Source organism: Heteronotia binoei, chromosome 18, assembly GCF_032191835.1.
Source record: "Heteronotia binoei isolate CCM8104 ecotype False Entrance Well chromosome 18, APGP_CSIRO_Hbin_v1, whole genome shotgun sequence".
Classification (NCBI taxonomy): Eukaryota; Metazoa; Chordata; class Lepidosauria; order Squamata; family Gekkonidae; genus Heteronotia; species Heteronotia binoei.
Window position 1 is genome coordinate 37,912,695 of NC_083240.1, and position 13,982 is coordinate 37,926,676.

The 13,982-nt window shown below is 49.6% G+C and overlaps 1 protein-coding gene across 2 annotated transcripts in view; it reads left to right on the top strand.

Annotated features, from left to right (window-relative positions):
- SHPK (sedoheptulokinase) overlaps positions 1-9,565 on the top strand; it is a 30,396-nt gene extending 20,831 nt beyond the window's left edge. For both annotated transcript variants that reach the window (XM_060259555.1, XM_060259554.1), the window contains exons 6-8: positions 1,618-1,793; positions 4,797-4,997; positions 8,639-9,565. In XM_060259555.1, coding sequence (XP_060115538.1) covers positions 1,618-1,793; positions 4,797-4,997; positions 8,639-9,033 — 772 coding nt within the window. In that variant the 3' untranslated portion in view covers positions 9,034-9,565. The remainder of the gene's footprint in view (positions 1-1,617; positions 1,794-4,796; positions 4,998-8,638) is intronic.
- The last annotated feature ends 4,417 nt before the right edge of the window (positions 9,566-13,982 follow it).

Sequence of the window (13,982 nt, forward strand, 5' to 3'; positions counted from 1 at the left end):
CAGAGTCCAGGAAGCAAGCCTTTACCCAGAATCCTTTGTGTTCTTTGGCGTGCTCTGGCCTAGTATCAAATGGATGACTGGGATGATTTGTCAGCAGTTGCCTTGTGAGGCCGACTGGGGTGGGGGTTGTAGGGGTGCGCCACTAGCCAAATCCTCACCTGATGCCTGTTCAACGCTCACTATAGGTTTGAGCCCTCATGGGTACACATTGTTGGAGCGAGCGCCCTGTCGTGAAATACTCTGCGATATCGCTTTGCTGGGATAGCAGAGCGGGCATCTTGGGCCAGCCACAAAAGGAGCAGAATTGGGCCATCGTCAGTCCGATTGGGCCAGCCTCAGGTCGACCACACTTAAATGAATCAAAATATAAAGTTTTTAAGTGCCGGGAAAGAAGCCTGCTGAGGACTGAGCATGCTCCAGGAGGCACAGAATATCAAGCAGTAATCCGCATGGCTTTGATAGCCCTAGATCCCCCACCTCCGAGGCATCTCGCATCTAGGGTTGCCAAGTCCAATTCAAGAAATATCTGGGGACTTTGGGGGTGGAGCCAGGACACTTTGGGGGTGGAGCCAGGAACAAGCTTAATTGGACTCCAAAGGGCATTCTGGCCATCACCATTTAAAGGGGCTGTTGCACACCTTTCAAATGCCTTCCCTCCATTGGAAATAATGAAGGATAGGGGCACCTTCTTTGGGGGCTCATAGAATTAGACCCCCTAGTCCAATCCTTTTGAAACTTGGCGGGTGTTTTGAGGCGAGGAACTAGATGTTATGCTGAAAACTTGGTGCCGCTACCTCAAAAAACAGCCCCCGTAGAGCCCTAGATAACAGCAGATCAATTCTCCACTATACCTTGTGGGTATCAGTTTTCATAGGGGATAATGGAGTGCCCAGCAGACATTTCCCTGCCCCGCCTCCTACTTTCTGATGATCCTGAAGCGGGGGGAGGGCCTCCAAACTGGGGGATCCCTTGTCCCCACCTGGGAATTAAAGCAAACCGGAAGCCAGTGTAGAGATCAATAAGAGCACTGTGAAAACTTACACACTTAAATAAATTCTAGACACTTCTTTTCTGTTTCTTCACGTGCACATTTCATCAAACCAATCGTGCAAACAAAATGTTGTGAGTGAGCTGTTGCCTTAGCGCGGGTTCCGGATAAAAATGCAGGCGACCAGTGAAAGTGGCAAAGGGAAACATGAATCGAACCTGGGACTCGTGTAGCTGCACCTGTTGAGCAGAGGACTGCTACCTCTACATTACTCAAGCAGCACGGTATGCCTGCGTCTACCAGAAAATGGGATTCAAGGACAGCAGGAAAAATATCCCTAGTGTATATAGAGCTGTATATGGGCTATATTGAAACCCACAAAATTATTTATGAACTTTGAGCTCGGTTAGAGCCGTTTGAATTTTGACTGGGAAATATTATTTGGGTTCTAACGGAATGTGCATGTGAATAACCAGGAAACAAGTGTCTAGAATTTATTCAAGTGTAAGTTTTCACAGTGTTCTTATCAATTGCTTATCCGCCTGGGGATTGGCAACCCTACTCACCTTGCTGATGGCTCTCACCCTGCCGCAGACTCCTCTAACTGTGTTTTTGTCCTCTGGTTTCAGCCTTGGAGAATCCCACTTCCCCGTCCATTTGCTTCCGGAGGTGGTTGACCCCGGAGCCCCTGCAGGGGAGACTTGCTCCGGGTGGTACGCCATCCCGAAGGGCACTGAAGTTGGAGCCGCTCTGGGGGACTGCCAGTGTTCGGTGTACTCCTGTTTGCCTGAAAGTTCAGATGCAGGTACAGGCAGAAGAGAGTGATGCCTTCTTTCTGGCTACGCTGAGAACCTAAACGTTCCCGTCCGTGGGAGAACTATAACATTGGTGTCGGCCAGGGGTGGCCAAACTGCAGCTCGGGAGCCACGTGTGGCTCTTTCACACGCATCGTGTGGCTCTCAAAGCTCCCTCCACCCTGTTGACCAGCTTGGAGAAGGCGTTTCTCTCTTTAAATCACTTTTCCAAGCCGAGGAAGTTGGTGGCTTGGAGGATGCATCTAAAGTTTCTTTCTTTCCACCTTTCCCTCCCCCTCCCATCTATTATCTAGTCTCATTCCGCTCTGAGTGGCAGTGGCTTTCCAAAGTCTCAGTAAGGTAGACTTTCACATGCCCTCCCGTCTGGTCCTTTGCTGGGGATTGAACTTGGGTTCTTCGGCATGCTAAACAGAGGCTCTTCCACTGAGCCACAGCCCGCCTTCCTTCCTCCCTTCCTCCTCTCAAACATCTAATATTCATGTTTTGTGGCTCCCAAATATCTGACGTTCATGTCTTGCAGTTCTCAAACATTTGATGCTCATGTTTTGTGGCTTTCAAACATCTGATGTTTATTCTGTGTGGCTCTTACATTAAACAAGTTTGGCCACCCCTGGTTTAGGAGTTGGTGGGATATTGCTTTTGCTTCCTTCAGCCTAGAGTGCAGCATGCGAAATCGATTCTGCGTAAGCCAGGCCTATGTATATGTTGTGTTTTATGCACATTGGACAGTCTTAATGGAGCCCCATGGCGCAGAGTGATAACGCTGCAGTACTGCAGTTTGAACCCTCTGCTCACAACCTGAGCTTGATCCTGGCAGAAGCTGGGTTCAGGTTGCCAGTTCGAGGTTAACTCGGCCTTCCATCCTTCTGAGGTCGGTAAAATAAATACCCAGCTTGCTGGGGGGGGGGGGGGAGTGTAGATGACTGGGGAAGGCAATGGCAAACTACTTCGTAAAAAGTCTGCCATGAAAACATCATGATGCGACGTTGCCCCAGAGTCGGAAACGACTACCTTTACCTTTAGAGCGCAGCTCCTGAACCTTTCTGAGAGTTCCACCTCCTCCTGAGAGTTCCACCTCCTTGTCCATTGAATAGTATGTGCAGCTGCATAACAATCCCTGGATGAGCTCCACCACCTATTTTTATACAAAACAACCCCTGCTTAAGAGCATACGAAAGCTTACATTCTGAATAAAACTTAGTTGGTCTTAAAGGTGCAACTTGTCTACTGCTTTTGTTCTATCACCTGGAAGTGACATCATCATGTTGCTGTCATGGGGGGGGGGGTGACAGTCTAGTTTCCAGGCAAAACTCTTATGATTTGTAGCCAATTCTACCATATAGTTTTGCCCATGGAGTGTTGGCAATGTGATGACATTACTGATGGGTGAGACATCATCATGTTACTTCTCTGGTCAGATGGGGATGGTGGTAAGGAAGTACACCCCCCCCCCCAAAATGCAGGGGTTCCCCCACCCCTGGCAGGGGTCTGGCAACCGTACCTCATTCTCTTTTTACATCAGCTGAGCCATAGCTGTTCATTCCTAATGGGGTTCTGTTCAGAGTGAACCCAAAACCCCGTCTCTTAGCCCAGGGGTAGCTAAACTGCGGCTCAGGAGCCACATGTGGGTCTTTCACATATATTGTGTGGCTTTCGAAGCCCCCACAGCCCTGTTGGCCAGCTTGGAGAAGGCATTTGTCTCTTTAAATCACTTCTCCAAGCCAAACCAGCTGGTAGTTTGGAGAATGCACTTAAAGTTAAAGTTGCTTTCTTTCCATATCTCCCTCCCTGTCCGTCCTTCCTTCCTTCCTTCCTTCCTTCCTTCCTTCCTTCCTTCCTTCCTTCCTTCCTTCCTTCCTTCCTTCCTTCCTCTGACGTTCATGTCTTGTGGCTCTCAAACATCAGACATTTATTCTATGTGGCTCTTATGTTAAACGAGTTTGGCCCCCGCTGTCTTAGCCCAGCCTGTAATTTTTAGTTATTTTTCTCATTCACGTTCATCTCTCTCTTTCACTCATCCAGCCATTTCCCCTTACTGGGAATTAGAGAGAAACAAAATAGAGATGAGGATGACTGCGTAACCCATCTGGGATCACCTGGTGGCCACCTCAGCCTCCCCTGTTGAATACTGGCGCTGACAGTTCACAGTGAACTTGTGGGACTCCGTGCCCCAGAAGATGCCATGATGGCCACCAACCTAGATGGTTTTAAAAGGGGGCAGCTGGGCAAATTGAAGGAGGGAGCTGTCCATCAGTCGCTGTCAGCCCCGATCAATAAATGGGCCTACTGTACTCGGAGAGAATACAAGTATGAATACTGAACACCTCTGGGAAGGAACAGCAGGGGGAGCCTCTTTCCCTGCATTTGTTGGCCGCCCATTAGCATTTAATTGGCCATTGGGCTAGAGAGGATTGTGGATTTGATGGACTCCTGATCTAAACGGATTCATCTGGGTCCTTCTGATATTATTTTGAATTAAAACCGTGGATCCAGTAGTCAAAAAAATTCATTTCTTCTACAGTGGGGGTCCAAAATGCGAGTCCTCTGGCTCAGAGAATTCTGGTTGGCAGAAAGAGGTTACAGAGCAGGGGTGGCCAAACTGTGGCTCGGGAGCCACACGTGGCTCTTTCGCACACATTGTGTGACTCTCGAAGCCCCCACCAGCCCATTGGCTGGCTTGGAGAAGGCGTTTGTCTCTTTAAATCACTTCTCCAAGTCAAACCAGCTGGCGGCTTGGAGAATGCATTTAAAGTTGCTTTCTTTCCACCCCCTCCTCCCCCATCTATTTGTTTTCCTTCCTTCCTGCTCTCAAACATCTGGTGTTTATTCTACGTGGCTTGTATGTTAAGAATGTTTGGCCACTCCTGTTATAGAATGTGCAGGGTGCTCGGGAAATGCTCCTTAGGGACTAAGCTCCGATCCATTTGGTCTAGTCCAGCGAGGCTCTTTCGAGGTCCTTATGCCCTCCTCTCTCCTTCCATATTTCCTCCTAGTCCTCAACATCGGCACCTCTGCTCAGCTGACCATCTTGGCACCTTTGGGCTTCCTTCCAGGAGAGTCCCCAGACCCTGACTCGCCCGTGACCTACTATCCATATTTTGGCAACCGTTATCTGACCGTGGCGGCCTCTCTGAACGGCGGGAACGTCCTGGCGACTTTCGTGGACATGTTGGTCGGATGGATGGCCGAGCTGGGTAAAGTATTTGGAGGGGGGGGCACCGTAGGCTGAGAGCGGGAGCGGGCGGGAGATTGCGGATCTCGGGGCAAGCGATGTCATGAGCGCCTTTTGGCCTGTCTCCCCGCCACCCCCCCCCCTCCAAAAATAGAATTTCCTTGCTGGAATTAGACCAAGGTCTAGAACTCCGCCTTTACCAGTAGCCAGTTAACCAAGCAAGGCTGAGGGGCTGCAGCTCGAGGGAAGGGTATCTGCCCAAACCGTGGCATCTCTAGATAAAAATATGAAAGGCCTCTGAGACCCTGGAGAGCCGCCACCTCTCTGAGCAGATAATGCTGGCCTTGACGGAGCAGTGGTCTGTTTCAGTAGAAAGCAGCTTTGTGTGTGCTTAAGGCATGAGGGTATGGGCTTGGGCCCCTTTTGCTCAGGTTCGGCTCCTACTTCTGATGATGATGATGGTATTGGATTTATATCCCACTCTCCACCCTGAATCTCAGAGCAGCTCACAATCTCCTTTATCTTCCTCCCCCACAACAGACACCCTGTGAGGTGGGTGGGGCTGAGAGCTTTCACAGCAGCTGCCCTTTCAAGGACAACCTCTGCCAGAGCTATGGCTGACCCAAGGCCATTCCAGCAGCTGCAAGTGGAGGAGTGGGGAATCATACCCAGTTCTCCCAGATAAGAATCCGCACATTTAACCACTACACCAAACTGGCTCCTCCTTGGGGATACCCTCCTCCCTTGTCAGTATTGTGCGCTTCCCCTTCCCCCACATGCTTCCTTTTGGTGTAGTGGTGAAGTGCGCTGACTCTTTATCTGGGAGAACCGGGTTCGATTCCCCACTCCTCCACTTGCAGCTGCTGGAATGGCCTTGGGTCAGCCATGGCACGCGCTCTCTCTCTCTCTCTCTCTCTCTCTCTCTCTCTCTCTCTCTCTCTCTCTCTCTCTCAAGAGTTGTCCTTGAAAGGGAAGCTTCTGGGAAAGCACTCTCAGCCCCACCTACCTCCCAGGGTGTCTGCTGTGGGGGAGGAAGGGAAAAGAGATTGTGAGCTGCTCTGAGATTCAGAGTAAAGGGCAGGGTATAAACAGCCCCGTAGCTAGGGGCCAGGGGGGAGGGGGCCAGGGGGGCCACAGGGGGGAGGGAACCTTTAAATTGTGCAGGAGGCTGGAGAGTGCTCCTGCTGCCCCTCTTGCATGATTTATAGCCCACTGATCAGCTGCTTTGTGGGCCCTTTAAATGGCATGGGAGGGGCAGTGGCTGCTTCAGGGTGCCCCTCCTGCACAATTAAAATCACGCAGAAGAAGGAGGGAGAGGGGCAGTCCTGGGATGGGGGTGAGGGGGGCCCCCACAACTGGTTAGCTACGGATCTGGGTATAAATCCAGTTTCTTCTCCTTCGTCTTCTTCGTCTCCGACTTGAATCAACTGGCAGCCTATTTCCTTTGCTTCCCTGGGATTCACACGTGTGAAGAGAGGAGATCCAGTTCTTGTGCAGCTGGTGGATATGCAAAAGCTCAGCGGAGGGGGCTGGGTTTGGTCTGCAGCTCTGTTTGAGGAGGACTTGATCGCCCCTTCTGGGTTGCAGAGTACTCTGGGTAGGAGGTGCTTCTCACCCGAGAATGAACGCGAGGCAGGCTTTAACCCTTCCATCCATTTCCCACCCCCCTCCCCCGATCCACTCCTCAGTAGAACCAAAGCATTCGCCAGCATCTGGACTGGAAAAGGTTCATGCGCTTTGCAAGCTCTCCCCCCACCCCAATCCCTTTCTCCTTTCCAAAGCCTCCCCTCCCCAGAGCGCTTTGCAGGAGAGAAGGGGTCGTCAGGGCTAATTGGTTAGGGTTTTCCCCGCCTTCCTTTTCTTTTTCTGTGGTTTGAATCCCAGCAAAAAAGGCTTTTTCGAAGGTAAACATCTACCATAAACCGCAGAACAGCCCCTCTCTCTGAGCTTTTAGCCGACCCTTGAAAGACAGCATTAATGAGGATTTTCAATTACTTTTCCAGCTTTATTACCATTTTGAGCACTTAATGGGTTGGATGCTATTAAGTCGTCTCTTTTGTTTCTTGCCCCCCTCCCTCCTCCACCCACAGTTACTGTATCTGCGCTACCTCATGAGTGGAAAGCAGGCCTGACCAGCCACCCCTTCCTGGCCACCAGGCTCTTTCCTTCCACCTACCCATAATACCTTGGTAGCCGGCAGAGTGATCTATAAGGAGTGCTAGACTGGAACCTGAAGGGCCTGGGTACAGATCCCAGGCTGGCTACAAAACCTGCTTGATGGCTCCAGCTGGGAGAAGAGAGTGGGGCAGCTGCCTCATACGCCTCCATTAGGGTTGCCAAGTCCCCAGCAGCCTCCAGCGGAGGACTGGTTTTGCAGATGCACAGCGTGCACAGCATGATAACGTCACTTGCGAGTGACATCACGTGCCAGCTGCTCTAGGAGCTTCTGGGGAAACTCTATGGTTTCCCAAGACACTCTAGCAATTTGGGAGGTAAAACTCTATGGTACAATGGGTACCATGGAGTTTTCCCTCCCAAACCGTAGAGTTTTCCCGGAAGCTCCGAGAGTGGCCGGCAAGCAAAATGGTGGTGCGATGACATCACTTGCGAGTGACATCACGTGCCAGCTGCTCTAGGAGCTTCTGGGGAAACTCTATGGTTTTCCAAGACACTCTAGCAATTTGGGAGGTAAAACTCTATGGTACAATGGGTACCATGGAGTTTTCCCTCCCAAACCGTAGAGTTTTCCCGGAAGCTCCGAGAGTGGCCGGCAAGCAAAATGGTGGTGCGATGACATCACTTGTGAGTGACGTCATCGCACTGGCAATGTCAGGGGAGAATCCGCCCGCTGGCCCAATGTAGGCCGGCGGGTTGGGAACCTCCCAGGTGGGAGAATCCCCGCCCGGCCCGGAAACTTGGCAGCCCTAGCCTCCGTGGAGGGAGGGCAGGATGCAGGTGAGATGAACAAGATTGGTCCAACACTGGACCATGCCTTCTGATGGACTGGCTAGCCATTTTGGATCTCAAATCCAAACATGATTGGATGGAGGCTCCAGTCTTCTGACCAACTCTCTGGCTTCTTTCAGGCCCTGTTTCCTAGACGTGATTTTCCTCCTCTTAAAGCTCCTATGTTTCAACAGGATGTTATTATAGACTATTGGTGCTCTTGACTGAACTTTCCTTCCTATCCTAGGCTTAGCCCATGTAGGGCAGGGGTGCCCAAGCCTTTCTGGAGCTTTGGAATTCTGATATGGTGTGGTGGGCACAGCCACAAAATGGCTGCTGCAAGGAACAGGGACAGCCACAAAATGGCTCCTGCAGCTTACCTTCAGTCACATAGTGAAGAGCCTTGGATTGTTGCCAAAGCAACATTTTAAAAAAAATCTGTACTGCCAATCAGAAGACTTGCTGGGAAGGAGACCCACCCACTTTCTAAAGACACTTAGCGGGCACAGGGAAAGATGTTGGTGGGTGCCAGGGTGCCCACTGTGCCATGTTGGGAATCCCTGCTGTAGGTCATTGTGTTCCTCTCTGGAGGAAGTGGTGACAATTGGGCCCCATGAAGGATTCACCAGCCCCGTTTATTCTCTGCATCACCCCTCCAGTTACGAAATCCTTCCCTGCCCTTTTACTGATTTCTCTTCTCGGTGTGTTTCTCGGCAGGACTCCAAGTCCCACGTTCCACCCTCTACCAGCAACTGATCCATGCTGCCTTGGCCCAAGGCGACACAGCTCTCTCCGTTTGCCCGACCATCTATGGCGAAAGGCACAGGCCTGAGCAGCAGGGCTCCGTCACGCACATCGCGGCCTCCAACCTCTCTTTGGGGCACGTGACCCGAGCCCTGTGTCGCGGCGTGGTCCAGAACCTGCACTCCATGATGCCTTCCCAGCGCCTGATGGAGGCAGGGAAGAGGCAGATCCTGGCCAGCGGCAGCGCCCTCTCCAGGAACGAAGTGTTGAGGCAGGAAGTGAATAGCGCGTACCCCTTTCGGGTGGTTTATGGGGTAGCTATGGACGCGGCGATAGGGGCCGCCTTGGCGATGCTACACCGGAAGTGAGGTCGGAACGCGGGACAGCAGAAGCCCCTCCCTCTGATTGGGAAGGACAAGGGGGACCCTCACTGTTGGCCAGAAGATGGGGCAGACGTCTGGAGCTCCCAGCCCCATGCTGTTAATGAGGGCTGTGTGCAGATGGGCTGTCAGGTGGTGCTGCAGCATATCCCTGCAAGCACCAGCAGTCCACGGTTGGCATTTGAGCCCTCTGAATGAAACCAGCGGGCCTTGAAGGTGCTGGGCCTGTAAGATGCTACCTCCTGAACTCCACCCTTCCCCTAAAGGAATGGGAGGGCACCCCCTTTGAACAGGTTAGCCTTGGTGGCTGGGGAAAGCATTCCACTCCCGTAAATCATTCCCCAGTGCTGCATTTGCACTCGTACTAAAAAGGGACCAAAGATTTTTCCTTGTTTTCCATCCCTAACTCTCGCCGACCGTGCACCGCCATTTCCTTTTTGTGTTCCTCCTACTCCTCTCTGCTACGGCAGGGCACGGATGCTGTCACTTAAACCAGAATAATAAACTGTATAGCACCATACAATTGTTCAGTTATTCAGAAGTAATTCTTACACCACAAATTAGAATAATAATAATAAGAAGAAGATATTGGATTTATATCCCGCCCTCCACTCCGAAGAGTCTCAGAGGGGCTCACAATCTCCTTTACCTTCCTCCCCCACCACAGACATCCTGTGAGGTGGGTGGGGCTGGAGAGGGCTCTCACAGCAGCTGCCCTTTCAAGGACAACCTCTGCCAGAGCTATGGCTGACCCAAGGCCATGCTAGCAGGTGCAAGTGGAGGAGTGGGGAATCAAACCCGGTTCTCCCAGATAAGAGTCCGCACACTTAACCACTACACCAAACCGGCTGTATTGCGAGAACAGAAGAACCGATGCCGGCAATAGAGTGTTGGAATTACTGTCCTTGAAATGGACTAAGACTGATGCTTCAAAAATGCCGTCAGGAGGTCCAGCCATCTGGGCCAGAGTTCCAGAAGCCCTTTATGACTGCCCCGGACCACTCAAGGCGACTTATGGCGACCCCAGCCCCTCCTGCAGCCTTTGTTTCTTCCTTCTGGTTTTACCTCATGACTACTGAGTAAAGGGGGTGGGTATAATAAGGATTTCTATTCTCTTCGGGGTTCTCTTTTATTTTCAGATAGATGGATAACTATGTATGTAGGGGACCACTGCTGATTTGCTGCTGATTCCAAATACTCAGGCACCAGAGAACTTAACAGTTAACCACAGATTTTTATTTACACACAGTCTTCAGCTGGGGGGGAAGGGATGTATTTACTTAGGCTATTTTGTATCTTGGATGAATAACAATTGCTAAACAGTTCAGGTTTTACAATACAGAGGTTCACTGAGGTATCTCAGGGTCCACAGTTCTTATATTCGTCACTCTCCAAACTCTAATTAGGTTGGCCTCTTGGGCTTTATGTGTCTGGTCTCTTGAGTCGACTGGTGTGTCTGCTCCCAGCCCTCCTGACTCCCTCAGACCCACATCCCTCCCTCAGCAACCTTGTTAGTTCTTAAGAGTAGTGTAACTATTTCTGTGACCACTCAGGTCTTTCACTGTGACACTCGATTGTCACTCTCAGCCACCTGGCTGTCTTCACAGAGCTAACAGCGAGCTTCACTTCACCAGAAGTCTCTTCACAGCTCTCTGTATCAGCTCTCTCTTCAGCTCTCCTGCTGACCATATACTGCCCACTTCAACTGTCTCCCTCTGACAGTTGCTGACAGTTGACTCTCCAGTCGTTATCTGTCACTCACTCATCCTGAGAGTTCCGAGCACTCCGGCCCCCACCCTCAGATCACATGACTCAGACTCCCTGAGTCCTTAGCTTTTCTATTAACCCTTTCAATTCCGTCACACCCTCCCACTGCACGAAGAATACAGAGCATCACTACCCGAAGCAGAGTGTTCCATATATGCTGTGGCTAATAGCCACTGATGGACCTCTGCTCCAGTTTGGTGTAGTGGTTAAGTGCGTAGACTCTTATCTGGGAGAACCACGTTTGATTCCTCACTCTTCCACTTGCACCTGTTGGAATGGCTTTGGGTTAGCCATAGCTGTGGTAGAGGTTGTCCTTGAAAGGGCAGCTGCTGTGAGAGCCCTCTCAGCCCCACCCGCCTCACAGGATATCTGTTGTGGGGGAGAAGATGTAGGAGATTGTAAGCTGCTCTGAGTCTCTGATTCAGAGAGAAAGGCGGGGTATAAATCTGCAGTCTTCTCCATGTGTTTCTGTACCTTCATGCTCTATGGCATGACCGGTCCCACACCGGTCCTCGGTTTCTCTTTAATTTGGAGGACATGCACAGCCTCAGGAAGAAGGTGTGTGTGTGTTGGTGGTGGCTTTACTTACCAGGAGCTGCTGTTTCTGTGGTGCTGCAGTAGAAGCTAAGAAACTTACTCGCTTCTCCTATGCTGTGTCCAGCTTCGTTTCTTTGCCTCTCCCCACTGTGTATCAGCAGTCCTATCTTGTATGTCTCTTGAGATGGAAAGAGGGACGACTAAGGCCAGAGCATGAACTTTAAAGGGGAGCAGAAAGATAGAAACAGCTTCGCTCAGGAGTATAGGGCAGTTCAGAAAGGCCCAAAGCGGATCATCTCTCTTTGGATGTGAGAACCTGAAGGAGTTTATTGAATGGTAACCGCCTCCTGGTGCTGAAGCTTTTTATTATCTATTTTATTTAAAACATCTCTCTGCTGTCTTTGCATCCAAAGAAAGGTCCCCAAGGTGGCAAACATTAAAACATTGCGACATTAGAAACTTTTAAAGCAAAGTATATATACAATAATTCAATTAAAAAACATTTAGACAGACAATGAGGCCAATAACGTTACCAGGGATGTGTCCAACGGAACAAGAGCCTTTTACTAAAACTGTGTCTCACGTTGTTTTTTCTTTTTTCTTTTTAAATTTTTATTAACAAACAACACATACGATACATACAGCATTAAAAACTACACAAACACACTAACATCTAAAGGAACGTTCGAATATAATCCAATATATATATCTTATTCTATCAATTCTATTTTCAAATGCTTTGCCCAATCATACATAGGTTTCCAAGTTTTCTCACATTCTACAATATTTCCATCTCTCAATTTAGTAGTTAATAAATCCATTTCCGCTGCCTCCAATAATTTTAACATAAATTCTTCTCTATTTGGTATTTCACAAATTTTCCAATATTTGGCATACAAAATTCTGGCTACGGTTATATGGAGTAGAAGTTTTTTCCCTATTTTGGATATTGGAAATTTACAAACATTTAATAAGTATAACTCTGGGACATGGGGGATTTGCATTTTTAAGATTTTTTTGCATCCATATAGACACCTGTGCCCAGTACTTCTTGGCCGCATCACATTGCCACCACATATGATACAATGTTCCTTAAATCTTTTTACACTTCCAGCATTTATTTGAAACCTTGGGGTAAGCTCTGGATAGTCTTTCCGGAGCATAATACCAACGATATATTAATTTATATAAATTTTCTTTGAAAAGAGAAGACTTTGTCAACTTCAGGTTTTCCCTCCAGATTTTTTTCCCATTCTATTACTTCCATATTTTAGCCAAAATCTTGCATTCATCTTACCCAGGCTTCACGTTCTTTTAAATGATTAGATTGCGCTCATACGTTTTGAATCGAGCACATTTGCGCGTGAGGAAAACCCACCTGCTCTAAGAAAAACAACGCTGCCTTTCTAAGCATGTAGCTTGTTAAAGGTACCATCTTCAGGTTAGGAATTGTGATACATTTCTGTGTGAGTGCTTCTCAAGCAGTGGGTCTGTTTGTGTATACATCTTCGCAACTGGACTGTTGCCCCAGGTTTTAACAAACCTCGTAGATCTTAGCAACCCTTGTTTCCCCACTTGCCTATGTGCCTAGTGGTTTGTTTGTGGCCCCCCATGTATGAAGCAGTATGCTGGTTGTGTTCCCCACATCAGCTGCTGTTGCTGGCCATCTCTCCTTGCAGTTCTTTGGTCTGATGCTGCCAGAAACCGTGCCTTCTCAGTTGTAGTGCCGGCTTTACGGACTGATTTGTCAGAGGAGGTAAGGATCAGAGAAGCCTCTTTCTGGCCAGTTTTCTGCAAGAAACACCTTCATGCTCTATGGCATCCCACACCCGTCCTCGGTTTCTCTTAATTTGGAGGACGTGCACAGCCTCAGGAAGGAGGTGTGTGTGTTGTTGTTGACTCTACTTAGCAGGGGCTGCTGATTCTGTGGTGCTGCAGTAGAAGCTAAGAAACTTTTTATCATCATTACGTATCTTACTGCTTTATCATCCGAGGCTTTTCGGTGACTGTCTTAAAACGACGCCAGAGAGCTTTCTCTGCTCCGAGTGTGGTGACCCGCCTTGTTACATCATGGTGTTGCTTGACTCTATAATTGATTTTCACGTTTTAAGGGGCCATTTCAGTAGTCTTGCCGTGAGCCCCCTTGGCCCTGCCTGAGGAACGGCAGGGAGTAAATATTTCTGAGAACAAACCAACGTGATCACATATGCATCGAGCCAATTAGTCCTTACAGCAGTCAGGTTTCCTCATCGTGTAGCTGCCTCATCCTGTTATTCTGTGGCTTTTCGTCCACTTTTGAAAGGTGATGAGCTGTTAGATTGGGTCTTGCTTCCTCTCCCTCGTTCTGGAAATGATTGACGGAGGAAAGGGGGGGGGACGCTCTGACCCACCCCAAAGGAACATGCAAGCACTTATGGCATAGAAAGACACTACACGATCGGTTCCCAAATAATTCACAACACAATCGCCGGACAGCCACGAGAAGAGGCATTGCCCCCCCCCCTCCGGGCTGGATTAGCAATTAGGCCAACTAGGCACTGGGTTATGGGCCCCCACAACTTTAGGGGCCCTAGGCCGGCTCCCCCTGCCCCGGTTTTCTCCCTGCTTGCAGTCCTCCCAGCCTGCACACGCAG